Here is a 16,704-nt window from a genome sequence, read left to right on the forward strand (position 1 = left end):
TTACATTACAGGCATTTAGCAGACGCTCTTATCCAGAGCGACTTACACAACTTTTTACATAGCATTTTACTGAAGCAATTTTGGTTAAGTACCTTGCTCAAGGGTACAACGGCAGTGCCCTACCCGGGAATCGAACCTGCGACCTTTCGGTTACAAGCCCAGTTCCTTACCCACTGTGCTACACTCCGTCGGCTTTTATCAAAACGCCACAGCCCTGAGGCCTTTGTGCTCCACCAACAGCTGCTAGCACGCGCGCGTTTCCCAGGAAGCTTCTACCAACGGAAAACCTTCCCCGGCGCTTCTTCAAACGCTTCACCGCTCGAACCATAACCGACCACAGGCTGGGAAATTCTGCGCACAAAAGCCGCCGAGGTTACCTTGAATTTGGGAACGAAGCGGGTGAACTCCTGGTGCCAGTTGTTGAGCGTGGAGGCGGGGGAGATGATTAAGAAGGGGCCCCAGATGTTGTCCCGCTGCGGAAGGACAGGACAGGACGGGACAGGATTAATCGGGCGGCAGGTGCGCGGCCGCCGCGGGGGGGGGGGGGCGGGGAGAGGAAACGGGAAGCGCCGGCCTTCCTCCCCGCCGCGCTTCCTGCGGACTGACACCGCGCGGCTCTTCGCGCTCCGGCAAAACTCCACCAGTTTCCTCTGGCCTCACATGCACCTCCAGGCCCCGTTCGCTTAGAGAGGGGGGGGGGGGGGGCAGCTGGAGCGGGCCCGTGGCCTCACGAGACCAGAACGTGCGTTCTACCCTGCTGTGACCCGGAGTGACGCACTGTGACGTGCGCGTTGACGCACTGTATTTCTGTCAGTGTGCAAAACCCAGCTGTACAAACCACAAAACGTTTGACATTTTTAAACAGTAGACTAGGCCTTGTGAATAGCACTTAGTGAAACATTTTAAGTGGAATTAAGTCTACTACCCCACAATTCTCATTTTGCGTGTTAGTAAATATTGCAGTAAATAGGGAAAAAAAATACTCTAGAAAGAAACAAATATCAATTTGAAAATGAATTCAGGAAAAATGCTTTGCTGGCACAAAGTATACAACAATTAAAAACCCATTAAAAGCTTTGTAATGTATAAATTCTGGTAATTTTATTTGATTTGGCTTTTGAAGAGGACTTGCATACTTTCCTTTGAAAAATGGTAACAAAATCTACATTCCTCGTTGCAATGATCTTCCTGCCATGAAATGGTGAGCTCAGCTCTAACCACAGCTCGCTGCATCATCACCTTGCCATGGTGACCACGTACCTCTGCCAGGTGTGCCAGAAGGGCAATGCTTTGGACCGTCTTTCCCAGGCCCATTTCATCAGCCAGGATGCCATTTATGCCCTGGTGAAGCAACAGGAAGTGAGGTCACAACCGAGCAACGTTCTCGAGTGCTTTCCATTGAAGGACTCGCTCAGCCAATGACAAGCTAAAGCATGACAATCAGGAGAAGGAATTAATTCTAATCCAGGAACAAACAGACTCCTCCAGGCCTGGCAAGCAGTGCAGGTATGAGGTGGAGGTGTGGTGGACAGGGCAGTGGGTGGGGCAGGGGGCGGAGCTCACCTGCTCGTACAGGTTGGCCAGCCAGTTCATGCCCTTGAGCTGGTAGCCCTTGAGCTTCCCGTTGAAGATGGTGGGCTGGGGGATGTCCTCGCCGGCGCTGATGGACGGGTTGGAGAGGCTGTAGCTCTCGCCGAAGCCCGAGGTGGAGTCGCTGGCCACTCGCAGCGAGGCGCAGCGGCTGTCCTTGGCCTCCTCGTCGAACAGCCTGGTCTGAAGGAAGACACGCGCTCAGCTCCGGCCCCGACTCCGCCCCCCTTCACCACTCCGTCAAGTCAAAACCCCACCCTGCTCAGACTCCTCCTCCATCTTCCCTCCAACACCAGCTGTATTCAGCTAGCCACAGCACGCTTAGTCGTTGTCTCTGAGGAATGGATTTAAGGGAGTATCATTGTGTCTTCGCACTATAAATGCAGCTAATTCCAGAGACTGCTGAGCTCATAATGCAGTGGGCGAAATGTGAAAAATTAGCACTTGTTAGTTCATCTAACAAGAATGCACCTTGTAGAACAGAAGCCTCGATCCTTGATCTTAGCAGCGGGGTAACTGACACCCCCCACCTTCAGATCCATAACCGCCGTCTGAAGTGGCTACATGAATGCCTCTCATCGATCCCCTGTCAGTCTAGATAGTGGTGTGGGGTAATTGCGGAGTCGATTTACACATTGTGAAAGCTTACTCAGACAGAGGAAAACCTTAAACGCTTCACTGCCATGTAGAAGAAACTGAAGGCATAATCGCTGACTTCAGATAGCAATTTTTAATTAGGCCTAAGCCAAAGCCAGGAGATCGATGGGTCTATATTCTACAAGAATCCACTCAATTTTAAACTCCTTAATAAGTTTAGACTAAAGACTAAAGCTCATTGTGATGTGTCACGAAGCTAAAGAGGCATTAAACAACAATCCCCAATTAATGCATGCAGAATTTACACCCTTTTCATGCAACTGAACAAGAACGACGCGATCCTGGCATCCGTTAAATCCAAAGAGAAAGAGATTGCGGTAACCAGGCAAAGCAATGAACGGCGCTGTTAATGCACTTGTGACTGCGTAATGTCATTACTACAATCGTTTCCCTTCTCAGTAATCTGACAAATGTATTGGATCTTATTTTGTTAAGCTTGTGATAGCCCCCCCTCCCGGTGATGCAGTTACCGGCGTCGGCTTTCACTCAAGTCTCTCTGACGCCCTTCCGGTCGAGAGACGGGAGCGGTGTCGTTTTTCGTTATTTTGATAACGGAATTAGCAACCCTGCTGGCCGATCTGCAGGCATAGTTACCCACAGCCAAGCTTAAAGTATCGACCCGCGTTAAAGATTTTCAATAAGGGTGCATTTTCCGTCTCCTGCCAGTCTGCGGTACTTCCTGTTGGATACAGGGGGCAAGGGTGATTGGCTCTCCGAGACCCCTCCCATTGTGTGACATCACAATGGCCCATTCTGGACCTTCTAAGTGAAGTTTCTATAGTTTCTATATACAGGTTGGACATTACTACGGTGCATATCTGCACATTGAAATGAAGTTATGCACTTACTCTTGTACAGGGCTGGGCTAAGTCTGGGTTAGAACACTTACTCTAGCCTGGTGGATCTGGTAGGCCTCTTTGGCGTTCCTCAGGGCCTGAGACTTGTAGTAGTTGCTGTCTGCAAGATAAAAGAACAAGAAAAACCTTTGTCACGCTACCGTGAAGCAACAGAGCAATAGCGCCCCAGACGGTTAGGTGACCCCCTCCCCCCCCCCAAAGCCGCAGGCGGGCGGACTGCCAGAGAAGGAAGCCGGTCAGCAGAAGACAAACTCGCCGGAGCGGAGAGCTTTAGCCCTTCTCCCGCGGCGGGCCGGCGGCATGTGCGTCTGACAGCACGACAGAGAGAAGCCCCGCTGACAGACCCATAATGCCCCTCGCCCGCGCCGAACGACCCGCGACGTAGCGCGCGGCTGCTGCTGCTATTTACGGCTGAGTAGAATCCCCGCGGCGACCGGATGACGACCGGGGGGCAGAGCGGAGCGCGGTGTGCAGGAGAGAGAATCTCCGACCCTAGCTGGAGCAACACTGACCCCTACAGGGACTGAGGAGGAATTACTGACTGGAGTTCTGCCCCTCACTGCAGCACCAAACAAGCTCACCGAACACCCAGGGCTGATTTCACAGGCAAGGCAGAGACCAGGGCGCGAGTGAGCATGGTCCATGGTACCAGCTTTACCGCATGGATAGAAGTGCATAGATTACAAAGCACACATTTGAAAAATATCACTTACGAAAATAACGTAGCTAACATCCTGGCTGATGAAACGAAAGGCAACAGTTCTAATGAACAAAGCAATGTCAAGCGTGATGTCTGTGTCTCAGAAACTCCAGATACAGATATAGGAGATATAGCCTTTTAAATTTGAAAATTTGGAAAAGCTGAGGATGAACCTGAAGGAAAAAAAAGTCATAATAACTAGCACAAAAACAAAAAGGTTGCAGCTCTACAGGCTTGGAGCCCTAATGATGTGCTGAGGGACTTCTACAGTACAAAAAAACGCCAAGACAAAAAGAGAAATGCATTCACTCAGTAGCTTCATCGGTATACGTGCTGGTCTCATTTGTACAACTGCATCACCGACCCAGCACTGAGCCGCGGCTGGCGTCTAATGAGGGACAATGAATTCACAACCTCAGACAATGTCTTCACTGCAGCAATGAAAGCCGTGCCAAGGGCTGGCCAAGATACAGCTAAATCTCACGCAGCTATTTCTAAAAATGACCAGCAAACCGCCAGGCCTTCGAAAGCTCTGGACCTGACTGCACCAGATGGGTTGACAAATAAAATACGGTTCGATATACAGCCCCGCTTTGAACGTGGGGGGAAGGACGGGATTCATCTACGACACAAGTCATTTCAAGTCGTGGGGTAGGACAATGGCCAGAAACATGTCACCGCGATGTTTAACGAGGCCACCAAAAATCACCGAAAATCACCAAAAACCCACACGAGCGCGGGAAAGACAGCAGGGCGGGGATTTACGTGTGTGTTGCCATGGCGTGAGAGGCACTGCTGTATCCTGAATACAGTCACGGCTACAGGGGGGTTGCCAGCGCTCCACTTCACGTCATGCCTGACGACGCCCACGTAGCCTGGACTGAATTCACAATGCAGCAGTGCCTCTCATGCCATACTGCACAATTAGCTTTGGCTTCCTTGCTCCAAGTCTGATAATGCAATGACGACACAAAATGCAACAAGCGTGCAGCACAAAGCGAACATGCAAAATGCGAAAGTACCGGTACTTCAAAACATTTCAAACAATACTCAGCTCTACTAGTTTTACCCTAAACCAGCAGTGGTTCACGCTGGTCTAAGAGATGATTGGTGGTCTGTGTGCTGCACTTGTGAGTTAACAGCAGTTTGGACTGATTTATACTGATTTTTTACTGCTTTTTTATTGAGTATGAGGGGGGGGCAGAGTTTAAGTACCGTAGTCCTCCTGGCCAACGTTGACCATCACGCCTCCGCCAATGTCAATCTGCCGGTGCGTAGAGCTGTCCTCCAGCTTCCTCAGGATGTCCTCCTGCATCCCATCGGCCCCGGCATTGTTCTTCCCGCCCATGAAATGGGCGTACAGCTCCGTCTGCGTGATCAGGAAGTTGAGCTTCCTCTGCTGTCTTTTGGCCTGGAATGCGACAGGATCACATTCTGTAACCGAAGGGCCATTTTGCTCCAAGCACAAACCAACCGCGTATGAACATTACAGAGCAAAGCTCCTGAAATAATATACTCTCATAACTGACACTTGCTTTTCCTGCATGAACCTGAGCTTTAGGCTCATTTGCTTGGATATTTCTGACAAGATATGTCTTTACCATCATGATCATTCCTTATGATTTTATCCTCAATTAATCCACTATTCACCTTCATCCCAAACACATGTTACAGTACTGTAATACTAAACAAAACTTATAGGCACCAGTCATATTCCTTATTACTTGCACAGTTCCATGTTTGGATATGAAAAGCGCTTAATGGTCATGTGAACATTTAAAAGGCCCTTGACGGCCATGTGAATACATAAAAAGCGCTTGGTCGTTACGGAAACGTTATGCGGTGGTCTGGGGTTCGACGGCGCGGCCGCACCTCCCTCATCTCCTCGTCCAGCTTGCGCTGCTCCAGCGCCTCCTTCTCGGCCCGCTTGCGGTGCTCCTTCTCCACCTTCTCGTACTTCTTCCAGTACAGCAGCATCTCCTTGGTGAGCCGCCGCGCCCGCGGCAACGTCTCCCTGCAGCTCTTCTGCGCCTGCATGGCCGCCCGCCGCACCTCCCGCATGCACTGGTGCGCCAGCTGCAACACACACGCGCGCCCGCGCAAACACACACGCACACACACACGCACTTCGCTGTAGTACAACTACTCATAGTAAACAATAGAAGGTCATTAAAAACGAAGCTTCTTTATTGGTCTCTTTGGACAGTGGTTAAACGGATATCTTGTTGACAGTGGACAAAGCGAAGTTACCTTTTTGGCGTTGGTTAAAACAAAGTTCTTTGCAGAAGCTTTCTGCTTGAAAGCCTGGGAAGACAAGGAAATATTCTCTATCAGTTAAAAACGCAGGAACTGAACATGCCAGACTAAATGCACCCGCATCCGTTCCGCTGATCTAATGCATCAGATCAGTCCCAGACATTACCCAGCATACCTTGGGGTTTTCCTTTTTGGCAATGGTGTGCCAGACCTTTCGCCTGCGGGCGTTCAGCTGCTCGACGGTCAGGTGCTTCTTCTTGGACATGGGCAGAGGGGCGTCGTGGGAGAACTTGGCGAAGATCTTGGTGAGGTAGGGGCGCCCCTCGGCAGAGAAATCGTCCCCCCTTTTCCTCTTCTTCTTCACCTTCTTCAGTTTGGCTGAGGGGGGGGGGGTGAGAGGAGAGAGGAGTGAGCCGCGGTCAGGCGGGACGGTTACTCGGGTTACTCGGGTTACCCAGGTTACCGGCGCCTCACCTTTCAGCTTCTTCTCCTCTTTGATCTTCTTCTTCCGGGGCCCCAGCAGGTGGCGCTGTTGCTCGTAGAAGGGGTCGTGGGAGGACAGGAGACCCACGCTGTAGTACTGGTACTGCTGCAGCTGAAACGGGACGCGAGGAAACGCTAACTTAACTCCCGCTGTAACCGCGGCGAGCGTGTGGCACGGGGCCTGGGTCAGAGGGCGGGGCGTTGGCGTGGGCGGGACGTGTAGCGCGGGACCCACCTCCCGGTCTGCGTGGAACCGGCTCTGGTGTAGCTTGGTGAACTTGTGCAACCGCAGCATGTCCTGCAGCTCCTCCCGGGAGAGGGAGAAGTCCGAGTCGTCCGAATCCGTGTCCGAGTCCGAGTCGGTGGTGTTGTCACTCAGCAGGATCCCCTGGACACAGCAAGACCTCATCAGCCACACTACTCCTGGCCTCATTCGGTAAAACCACACTACTCCTGGGCTCATTCAGTAAAAGCACACTACTCCTAGCCTCATTCAGTAAAGACCACACTACTCCTGGGCTCATTCAGTAAAACACACTACTCCTGGCTCATCAGTAAACCACATCCACTCCTGCTCATTCAGAACTACCCTGGCTCATTCAGTAAAGACACTACTCCTGGCTCATCAGTAAACCACACTACTCCTGGGCTCATTAAAACACACTACTCCTGGCTCATTCAGTAAACCACACTACTCCTGGCCTCATTCAGTAAAACCACACCACTCCTGGCCTCATTCAGTAAAACCACACTACTCCTGGCCTCATTCAGTAAAACCACACTACTCCTGGCTTCATTCAGTAAAACCACACTACTCCTGGGCTCATTCAGTAAAACCACACTACTCCTGGGCTCATTCAGTAAAACCACACTACTCCTGGCCTCATTCAGTAAAACCACACTACTCCTGGGCTCATTCAGTAAAACCACACTACTCCTGGGCTCATTCAGTAAAACCACACTACTCCTGGGCTCATTCAGTAAAAGCACACTACTCCTGGGCTCATTCAGTAAAACCACACTACTCCTGGGCTCATTCAGTAAAACCACACTACTCCTGGCCTCATTCAGTAAAACCACACTACTCCTGGGCTCATTCAGTAAAACCACACTACTCCTGGCCTCATTCAGTAAAACCACACTACTCCTGGCCTCATTCAGTAAAACCACACTACTCCTGGCCTCATTCAGTAAAACCACACTACTCCTGGCCTCATTCAGTAAAACCACACTACTCCTGGCCTCATTCAGTAAAACCACACTACACCTGGCGTCATTCAGTAAAACCACACTACTCTTGGCCTCATTCAGTAAAACTATACTACTCCTGGCCTCATTCAGTAAAACCACACTACTCTTAGCCTCATTCAGTTAAACCACACTACTCCTGGGCTCATTCAGCAAAACCACACTACTCTGAGTCCTGGCCTCATCCGACTATGCAAAATTCAATGAAAATGAAACGTAGCAGACACTAGTGTTTCTGAATGGACACCAGCAGAACAGTTATGCAAAGGCTTTGGAGGGCTAAATCTTGTCACAATCATTCGGCGCATCATACCTTGAGCCATTTCCTGCTCTTCTTCAGTTTGGAGAAGTTGTACAGGCTGGCCTTGTCCGGTTTATGCTCTGTGGGAACAGTAGGGCAGACTTCACATGGGCCGGTCGGGGGAAGGGCGAGAGGCGATGAGACTGATTTGCGCATTGGCCCTTACCAAGCAGCAGAGCTCCATTGAGAGCACTGTTTTCCACCAGCACGCCTGGGCCAGCCACCACCCCGTCGTCCCCGGAGTCCAGGGGCTCCTCCTTGGGCCTCTGAAGGGGGGATGGTGGGTCCAAGGGGGCCAGCGAGGGGCCCTCTCCGGAACCGTCGTCACTCTCATCGCTGGCAAGGAGAACGCACAGGAAGACTGGATCAGTGATCATACCATCACCACCGTGCGTTCATTTCAGTGCTGGATCAGTGATCACACCATCATCAGCGTGCGTTCATTTCAGTGCTGGATCAGTGATCACACCATCATCAGCGTGCATCCATTTCAGTGCTGAATCAGTGATCACACCCTCATCATTGTGCAAGCATTTCAGCACTGAATCACTGATCACACTATTATTACTGTGCAAGTATCTCAGGATTGAAACAGTGATCACACCATAATCACTGCATGCATTTCAACACTGAATAATTGATCACACCATCATCCCTGTTCATGCATCTAAGTACTGAATCAGTGATCACACCATCAACACAGAGCATGCATTTCAGCACTGAATCAGTAAACACACCATCACCACAGAGCATGCATTTCAGCACTGAATCAGTGATTACCACTGTCACAGGCCCATACTCGTTCGAGCACCGAATCAGCGGCTAGTCCCGCAGCATACCCCACCTGGAGGGCGGGCCCGTTCGCGGCGGGGCGGGGCTCACCTGGACAGGTCTCTGTTGAAGAGGGTGGCGGTTTGGCGCAGGAAGGTGTCCAGGCGGACGGATCTCTCCAGGTACTGCAGGTGGAGCGGCCTGGCCAGCTTCGAGCAGACGCCATCTTCCGCTCCGCCCGGCTCGGCGGCCATAGGGGTCGTGGCTCTGACCCGCTCCCGGGCGCAAACGCTCACTGCAGCGGGAAAGCGTAACGGCGTGACCACGGCAACCACTCAGAATCTACGCTGGCACCACGTTCTGACACTCTGGAGGACAGGCTTCGCTTCCAATACACAACAAATACTTTGCAAGTATCTTCAATACGTTATTTTCACAGTAATACCTATTTTGAAGTATTACATTGTGGAACAGACCAGACATTTGATTTGAGTTGTTGATCTATTTGTCAGTTTTTACTTGTAGTGTCTGTGTCCATGTACACACTGAACAGTCAAGGGGAAAAATATCATTCTTCATAAACTGCATAATCCTCGGTGAGTAGGAGCAGCATTTTTAAACATTTTTACAGTGTACTGTACCTTATGAAAAAGCGATATGGTTTTCCTCATTTCCAATATTCCAGTATGGAGAAGTAGAATAAAAAGATCCTGGAGAAAGAGGGATGCTCATCACAACTTGTACTTCCCAGAAAGCAATCAAGAGACAAAATAAAGCTTTTCCTGCTGCATACAGTGGTCACATTAAGGCCTTCTCTGCCCCCTGAACAAGACCTTTATGACAGATCGCACATGTATGTCTTTATCTTGTAATCTCACATACCAGCAACATGCCATTGTAACTATATTTTTAACAATTTTTTGATTTCATTTGTTAATCAACTCTATGATGCATAGGCTGAGGTGACTTAGAAGGAAAGATGCCCTTCTAAACAAGAATCACAAAACAGCCTTACACCACAAAATAAGCGAATTATTAATCAAATTATTAATCAAAGAAAATACCATCAGAAAAAAAGAAGACAGCAGCAATATATTTTTATAGACAACCCCCTTTTGACAAGAACTGTTCAATGACCTTCAAGGTCAGATTTGCAAGCTTTGAAAAACTTGATTGTAAATGTAAACATGGAAGACATCATAATGAACAGTTAAAATAATTATTTTGATCGACAGTTTCTTTCCCACGGAAAACAAAAAAAAAAAATTAAAAACGCTGTTGTTAATTAGCAACACGTTTACTATCATTACCTGGGATTGCTAATGGAACGACTCCAAAAGAAGAATGATTACAAATACATAACGCTAAAGAGAATCAAGAAACCTGAAATACTATTTGTGAAATCCAAGCACTTTCATGACACTGGATTTTTCATATTCAAAATGAAGCAAGGTTCTCAAATGACCTGTGGGTGGCATGTCTGTATGCTTATTTTCATGTTTAATTTTAATGAGCCATAACTGCCTACTCATATACACGATTTAATGCTCCCTGGAGCAGCTTTATTCAGTGTCAATGAATTCAGGTCCAGTTCAGAAATTTAAAGCAAATAACCCAAAGTTACGGCCAAAAGGCCATTAATTCCATGCACTTTTATGGAGTGGCCTGAAAATCTCAGCCAGTCGCCTAATTGTGCCGCTGATTTCTTCAGTGTATTCCAGAACGTTCCGTTTCCTCAAAAGGGCATCCACGCAACACACTCACTAAACAGCATATGGGCGTGGCCGTTCATTACGAGGCCAGATTGTATGACTGCAGAGGTGAGCCGTACCTCTGGAAAAAGCCCTCCTGAGACGCAGTTCCCCAGTTCCCCGCACAATGACACTGTGTGGCACCGCCCTTGGAAACAAGCTCCCTAAGCCTGGAACTTTCGTCCCAGGTAGGAAACCAAAGCGCTTCGCAAATTCAAGGCTGGGTGCCATGTAATGCACCAGGGAGCTCCATGCACACGGTGCCGGGTAAGAAATATCTCTTTTCCTCACAAGGTAGCAAGAGCACTAACCTCGAAGCAATTTATTTCAGTCACATTGTAAAAAGGTCTTTCTTCATTGTGGTACAAACACACCCTCCTAACAGGCACCGAGAGGTGTCAAGTTCGATTTCACACTCTCATTCTAAACCCACTTCAAACACATATGCAAGACCTCCTTCCTCCACCACAAAAACATAGCCTGATTGTCTCTCTAAACCAAACGCTCAAAAACTGGTTCAGGGATATATCTTTTCTCAGATAGACTAGTGTAACACCCTCCTCTCTGGTCTCCCTGCGAAATCCATAGTCTACCTTCAGTTTATCCAGAACAGTCCCGACAGAGTCCTCACCAGATAAAACTCAGCCAACATCACGCCCCATACTCGCCATATCCACTGGCTTCCAGCCCAACTGTAGGATCAAGTCTTCCTCCTTACCAAGAAAGCCCTAAATGGCCGAAGTCCCACCTACCACAATGACCTCATCACCATCCACAGACCCTCACACTCCCTCGACTCCAGCCATTCCTCACGGCTCCTCGTCATCCCTACACACCTCCAGACAATGGGAGATCGAGCCTTTTGCTCGTTTACCCCTCACCACCTTATAACTGCCCCCTCTATCAAAGCCTTTAAAACGGGCCTAAAAACCTGTTTTTTTACCGGAAAGCCTTCCGGTAAACATTTTTGTCCATACCGCACTTTCACTTCCTCATTTTTTACCCTCGTTTTTGCTATAAAGCACTTCGGCATTTGCTCCGGCAAATGACAGGCGTTACGTAAACAAAACTTCTACTGTTATTACTGTCTTTAAATGGCACGGCGAAGGGCGAGTCCACCCTGCTCACTGCATTCGGCAGTGGTAGGACAGAGCTGACGGCCCGTAGTTTAACAGAGAGCCAATCACGGCGCTCGTCCACGCAGGCCGCACGGCCCGGGCTTCCACGTGCGACGGAGTCCCAGCGGTCCGAAACGCTACGAGGAGCTTCAGTGCGCCGTTTCACCGGGCCTGCCTGTAGGCCGTGACGCGGGACGCGGCGAACGTCGCACCCGTCACCTGAAGCGAGCATCCTGGGGTGCGGAGGAGTGCGGTTAGCAGGAAACGTGAGGAGCTTGCAGGCGTGAGCGAATGTGATGACGCAGTCGCCTGTCCTTAAATGGAAGGCTTTAATGAGTGCGCTGTAGCTGCAGGTGGATACACTCATATCAGAGACATTTAAGGATATAATGTTCCATTTGCATGCATGCAGCAGATGCGCTTATACAGCACTGTCCCAGTGTCCAGTGCTTATACTACATTTAGATGAACGGCTGTATGACAGCATATAATCACCCTGAACACAAGATATACTGCAAAAACAAAACTGTATTAAGGAATACTTCAACAAACACTTCTATCATTATGTAAGTAAGAGTTCAACTTCAAGTAAGCCTGCTCCAATTACTCAGCTAAAAGTAAACTAGATGTCACATACGTGTTTACACTACCAGCTGCTTATGCACTGTAAGCTGTGTGTATCAGTTGTGATCATTGCTACCCTGAAATGCCAGTACATAAGTTATTTTGAATCAGGAAAATGCAATAAAATTCTCAAAGCTATCTGTACATATCCTGAGTCCATTTAATGACTCTACGGGTGCACTGTGGTCATAAAACTCTCTAGCATTGTGTATGTTCACTGCAGCAAAAAAAAAGCCAATGAGGTTAGTTAAACATGGAAAAGGTTGTGCAACAGTGTGGCTAAATGACATATCCAAACTTTGGCTGGAACAGTACTGGGGTTCATTCTATGCCACAGGCTAATCCTCATTTCAAGTCAGTAGCTACTTCTGACATTTCATCACACATGAAAATGTTTATGTGAGGTAGGCCTAACTGATCCTGGAACTTTTCATATAATAATATAGGATTAAAAAAGTTGGACTGTTTAATGTTTGTGTTTTTATTTGATGTTCTGTACTGCTGATATAACATAATAAAAATAAATAGAAAAAGAAGTACAAATAGTTTTGGACTTGGGTTTCTAAAATAACAAACCAGCTAATAACAAAAATGGCTGATGACCTCATATATCCCAGATGGTAGCTACTTGTCATCTAATATAATGCATCTCACATTGGGTCTGCAACCAAAAATGTTCCTCATTCAAGATCTGTAAAAATTGCAATTAAGAGAAAGCTGTCTGCCTGTGCAGAATGTTTCAAGTATATATTCTAACTCTTCAATAGGACTGTATAGCCTGTGTGATGTTTTGCTTCCTTGATCAAAGTTCTCCCTGTAACTGATAAAATCTAAATATTTTTCTTTTTTCACTTATATCACATGACCATCAGCAATTAAAGGGTATGAAAACGATAGCAACCCCTTACCATGTTTAAAACCTGACATTGTGTCAGCATTCAACAGTGAAACACGCAACAGGTAAACAAAAAATCAGGGTTAGAAGAAAATGTTTGATCTTGCTGAGGAAGTAAATATTTAAATTTTTCTTTCAGTTTTGGTTTATGCATTAATGAAATCCATCCATACTCGAATATGAACACATTTTCCCCCTCCTTAATGTTTATACCTAATGTTTATATGAGCGATAGAAACATGATTTGCAAGGTGATTTCCAATAGGCTATGAAATGAGGGCAGAAATATTGTGTTGTCCCATGATTTAGCCAAGCTAAAGAAGTCAATGCAACTTGCCAGTTTGAAGCAGCGTTAGGTCATCATTAATTCAAAGCAGGGAACTTCTGCTGCTTACAGTGGCTCTCTCTCCCACTCACTCACTGACTCACACACACACACAGTCCGAGGAGCCATAGACATGCAAAGACATGAGAATTTCTCTGGACCTGAGTGCGGGTGGGACTTACATTATAAGCATAACATTGCATCTTTCTGCGATCCTGGTGTTTAGAACTTCTGCAAATGAGCACGAAGAGGAAAAGTAGAGCTCGAAAAAAAAACAAAAAAAGCAATGAAACATCCACAGGGATTGCTTAAGGTTGTCTCACTGCGTGTGATTGCCATCTCGTCTGACACAGAAACCAGAGGTGGTCCTTCTGTTTTTGTATTATTCGCTGTAAGAATATAGTCTGTAGTTCATCACTCTGGGGACAGTACAGCTCATAATCTTTTTTTTCGAGACTTGGGAATACTGTTGCCCAAACAAAGTCGGCTCATTAAAAAGGAATTACTTGGGCAGAAATGGTCGTCAGTGCCTGTTCCCACAAAACACGTCAGATAGCCCGCTTAAAAACCACAATTTAACTAAAAACATTGAACCAACTACATACGGCAATGGACAACCTAATATGAGCCCACTTATAAGGGGCTCATTACAGTTAGCAGAGCCCAGTTGACACGCATATGATCCGCGCTTAGGCTGCATTTCTCAAATGCAGGATAGCTTGCTATACCTTTTTAATTCACTGAAATTCGAATAATGGCTAGAAATCTTAAAACCAAACAAACGCCCCGGGGCTCTAAACTGCCTGCCGTTAGAAACGGGTAATTACGCCAACTTCGAAAACAACGTTAGCTGTCAAGCTCATTTTGAGTCCAGTCTACAGATGTGTCCATTCTGTCACTAATCATGTGGTCAGCTAGCTAATCAAAACGCTGGTTTTTACTGTTTATTATTTGGCAGTCGTAATAATGATTTAATCCCCACGTGCAAACCTAATGTTACACGTGTGGCATAAAACAGCAGCTTGAAATCAAGTTACCCCATACCTTACTATACTAGCTAACATGTAATATTGATTTTGGGGCACTAAGCTAAAGTTGGTGGTAGATCTGTGTTGCATGAATCAATGGTTAACAAGCTAAATAAGATAACCAGAAAACTATTGTACATTTGACAGGTTAGCACCCTAGCTAGCTATGTGATTGGCGATCGCTGCATCGTATGTTCTGCTATCGACAATGATACGCAAAAGTAGCGGAAATGCTAATCCGTATTATTCAGATTAGGCTAGCTAACTGGTAAACGTCAATTTGCATCCTCGTTGTATAATTCGCTTGCTAATATTAGTACATTGCAGTATGTGGTCAGTGAACCATCTACCCGAAATAACGTTACTGAACAACATTATGCCTTACTATTCTTAGCTAGCCTTGCTGGTTAGCATCAGCACAAATGCCCTAGCTAGCTGGCTTGCTAAGGTTAGATGACTTGGGTGGTGGAATCACAATAGACAGTAGCTAGCATAGCAATCTACGAATACGAGCGTGCTCGTAAACTTGCCCTCGGATTTCTGTTGATTTGTGCTCATTTGCTGTAGTACGGGTGACCGCTTAGGCTTTGCATTAAAGTTAGGCCCTTTGTTTAGACGGCTAGCTAGCCGGCTACTGTTTTGCGGTATCTGGTATAGCTAGCTAACCAGTTAGCGGTAAACTTTGCAATTAAAACGTCCTCTTCGGTATTAGGATAATTCAAAGAGGTTCTGTCACTTTAAGGGCACCACCACGACACATAAATGAGAATATGATCTGTGACAAAATATTTTGGAATCGGGTTTTCTTGCATTCCCGAGGAGGCCCAGGATTCTCTCCGGAACCTCTCGTTCGCCTTGTCTTTGCGCCGAGAAACTCTAAGCTGCCCCTGTTCTCTGTTCCCCGCATTCTAATTCTCTCTCCCTCCCGGCCATCTTCCCCCATTGCTCCCCCACCATGTTCCTAACAAGCACTGGCTCACCTCAGCCCCGTGTCCCCTTTTCGCTCACTCTCTCAACGGCTGCCGGCTCTCCGCTCGCTGTCTCCAAAATGGCGGTTCTGAGCTACAAGGGAGTCTGTGAGCGCTGGGCCGGCAGCAGCAGAGAGGCGGCCACTTTCAGTAACTGAGAGAGCAGGGACACGGCGCCATGGCGAGGAGAGAGCAGGGAACAGGCATACTAATCACACGCAGACTGCGTTGTGCGATTAGTGAACACTTAAAAGTCTTTATATGCGAAGTATAAAACGTGTTCAAACGTAGTCGCTCCCATAGAAAATATCTGCAACTACGAGCCGCGAAAATGCAAATATTTATTTTATAAATTCAATTTGACTCAATTTCAAATTATGCTATCCGAAATCTATTGATGGAGTCTGTTAAACACGAAGATTGCCGAAGTGTACGTGATGTCATCAGAGGTAAAATCTCCACTGAAATTGAAATATCGCGATAGCCACATAGATATCTGAAGAGTAAAATTTCCTTATAATAGGTCATTTACATGGGGAAAATGAAACGGGTTCAAGTCAATCTAGGATAGATTTTTGGTTGATTTCAGGGAATTTAAACAAAGATATGTCGTGGATATTTTGCCCACTATTCTTACAGACCTGAAATCCATTTATAAAAATACCAAGCTATCCTTCTATGGTACTCAATTGCTATATTGGAAACTCGGTATTTCTCTGCTATTATATGAAGAAGTTCAAAAGAAGGTCAAAGTGTTGATTTCCTATTCTTGGAAGCTAAGAAGGAAAAATGTTTGTTGCAAATTTGGAACTTTTAAAATTTGAGTTTGCAAAACATTTAAGGAAATTTGGTTCTGGTTTAGCTCTCTATAGTTCTGTTATATATAAAATTCAAGAGACCTGAAGCAACAAAGGTGATAACAAGCATAACATATCTCATAAAATCCAGACAATCTGTTAAAAGAGATATTGGAATTAGACAAATTGTATAGATGAAAGGCTGAAGGTGCCTTTTTCTGATTTAAAAAAATATATTGAAGGGGGAGAACATTCACAATGTTTATTTCATTTTGAAAAAAAAAACCCATAATTTTAACAACAACAGTATTGGCAGACTAAATATTAATGGTGTT

General features: G+C 46.8%; 1 protein-coding gene across 3 annotated transcripts in view; it reads right to left on the reverse strand.

Moving 5' to 3' along the window:
- ino80 (INO80 complex ATPase subunit) overlaps window positions 1-15,755 on the reverse strand; it is a 36,380-nt gene extending 20,625 nt beyond the window's left edge. For 2 of the 3 annotated variants that reach the window (XM_064339615.1, XM_064339613.1), the window contains exons 1-15: window positions 15,585-15,755; window positions 9,505-9,573; window positions 8,975-9,158; window positions 8,259-8,428; window positions 8,105-8,172; window positions 6,779-6,931; window positions 6,535-6,655; window positions 6,236-6,438; window positions 6,055-6,108; window positions 5,677-5,880; window positions 5,020-5,215; window positions 3,137-3,204; window positions 1,564-1,773; window positions 1,261-1,341; window positions 378-473 (exon numbers count right to left, since the gene is read on the reverse strand). In XM_064339615.1, coding sequence (XP_064195685.1) covers window positions 378-473; window positions 1,261-1,341; window positions 1,564-1,773; window positions 3,137-3,204; window positions 5,020-5,215; window positions 5,677-5,880; window positions 6,055-6,108; window positions 6,236-6,438; window positions 6,535-6,655; window positions 6,779-6,931; window positions 8,105-8,172; window positions 8,259-8,428; window positions 8,975-9,117 — 1,767 coding nt within the window. In that variant the 5' untranslated portion in view covers window positions 9,118-9,158; window positions 9,505-9,573; window positions 15,585-15,755. Of the gene's footprint in view, window positions 1-377; window positions 474-1,260; window positions 1,342-1,563; window positions 1,774-3,136; window positions 3,205-5,019; window positions 5,216-5,676; window positions 5,881-6,054; window positions 6,109-6,235; window positions 6,439-6,534; window positions 6,656-6,778; window positions 6,932-8,104; window positions 8,173-8,258; window positions 8,429-8,974; window positions 9,159-9,504; window positions 9,574-13,758; window positions 13,839-15,584 lie in introns of all 3 variants that reach the window. The other variant, XM_064339614.1, reaches the window with a different exon arrangement.
- Window positions 15,756-16,704: the final 949 nt, after the last annotated feature.

Source organism: Anguilla rostrata, chromosome 6, assembly GCF_018555375.3.
Source record: "Anguilla rostrata isolate EN2019 chromosome 6, ASM1855537v3, whole genome shotgun sequence".
Taxonomy (NCBI): domain Eukaryota; kingdom Metazoa; phylum Chordata; class Actinopteri; order Anguilliformes; family Anguillidae; genus Anguilla; species Anguilla rostrata.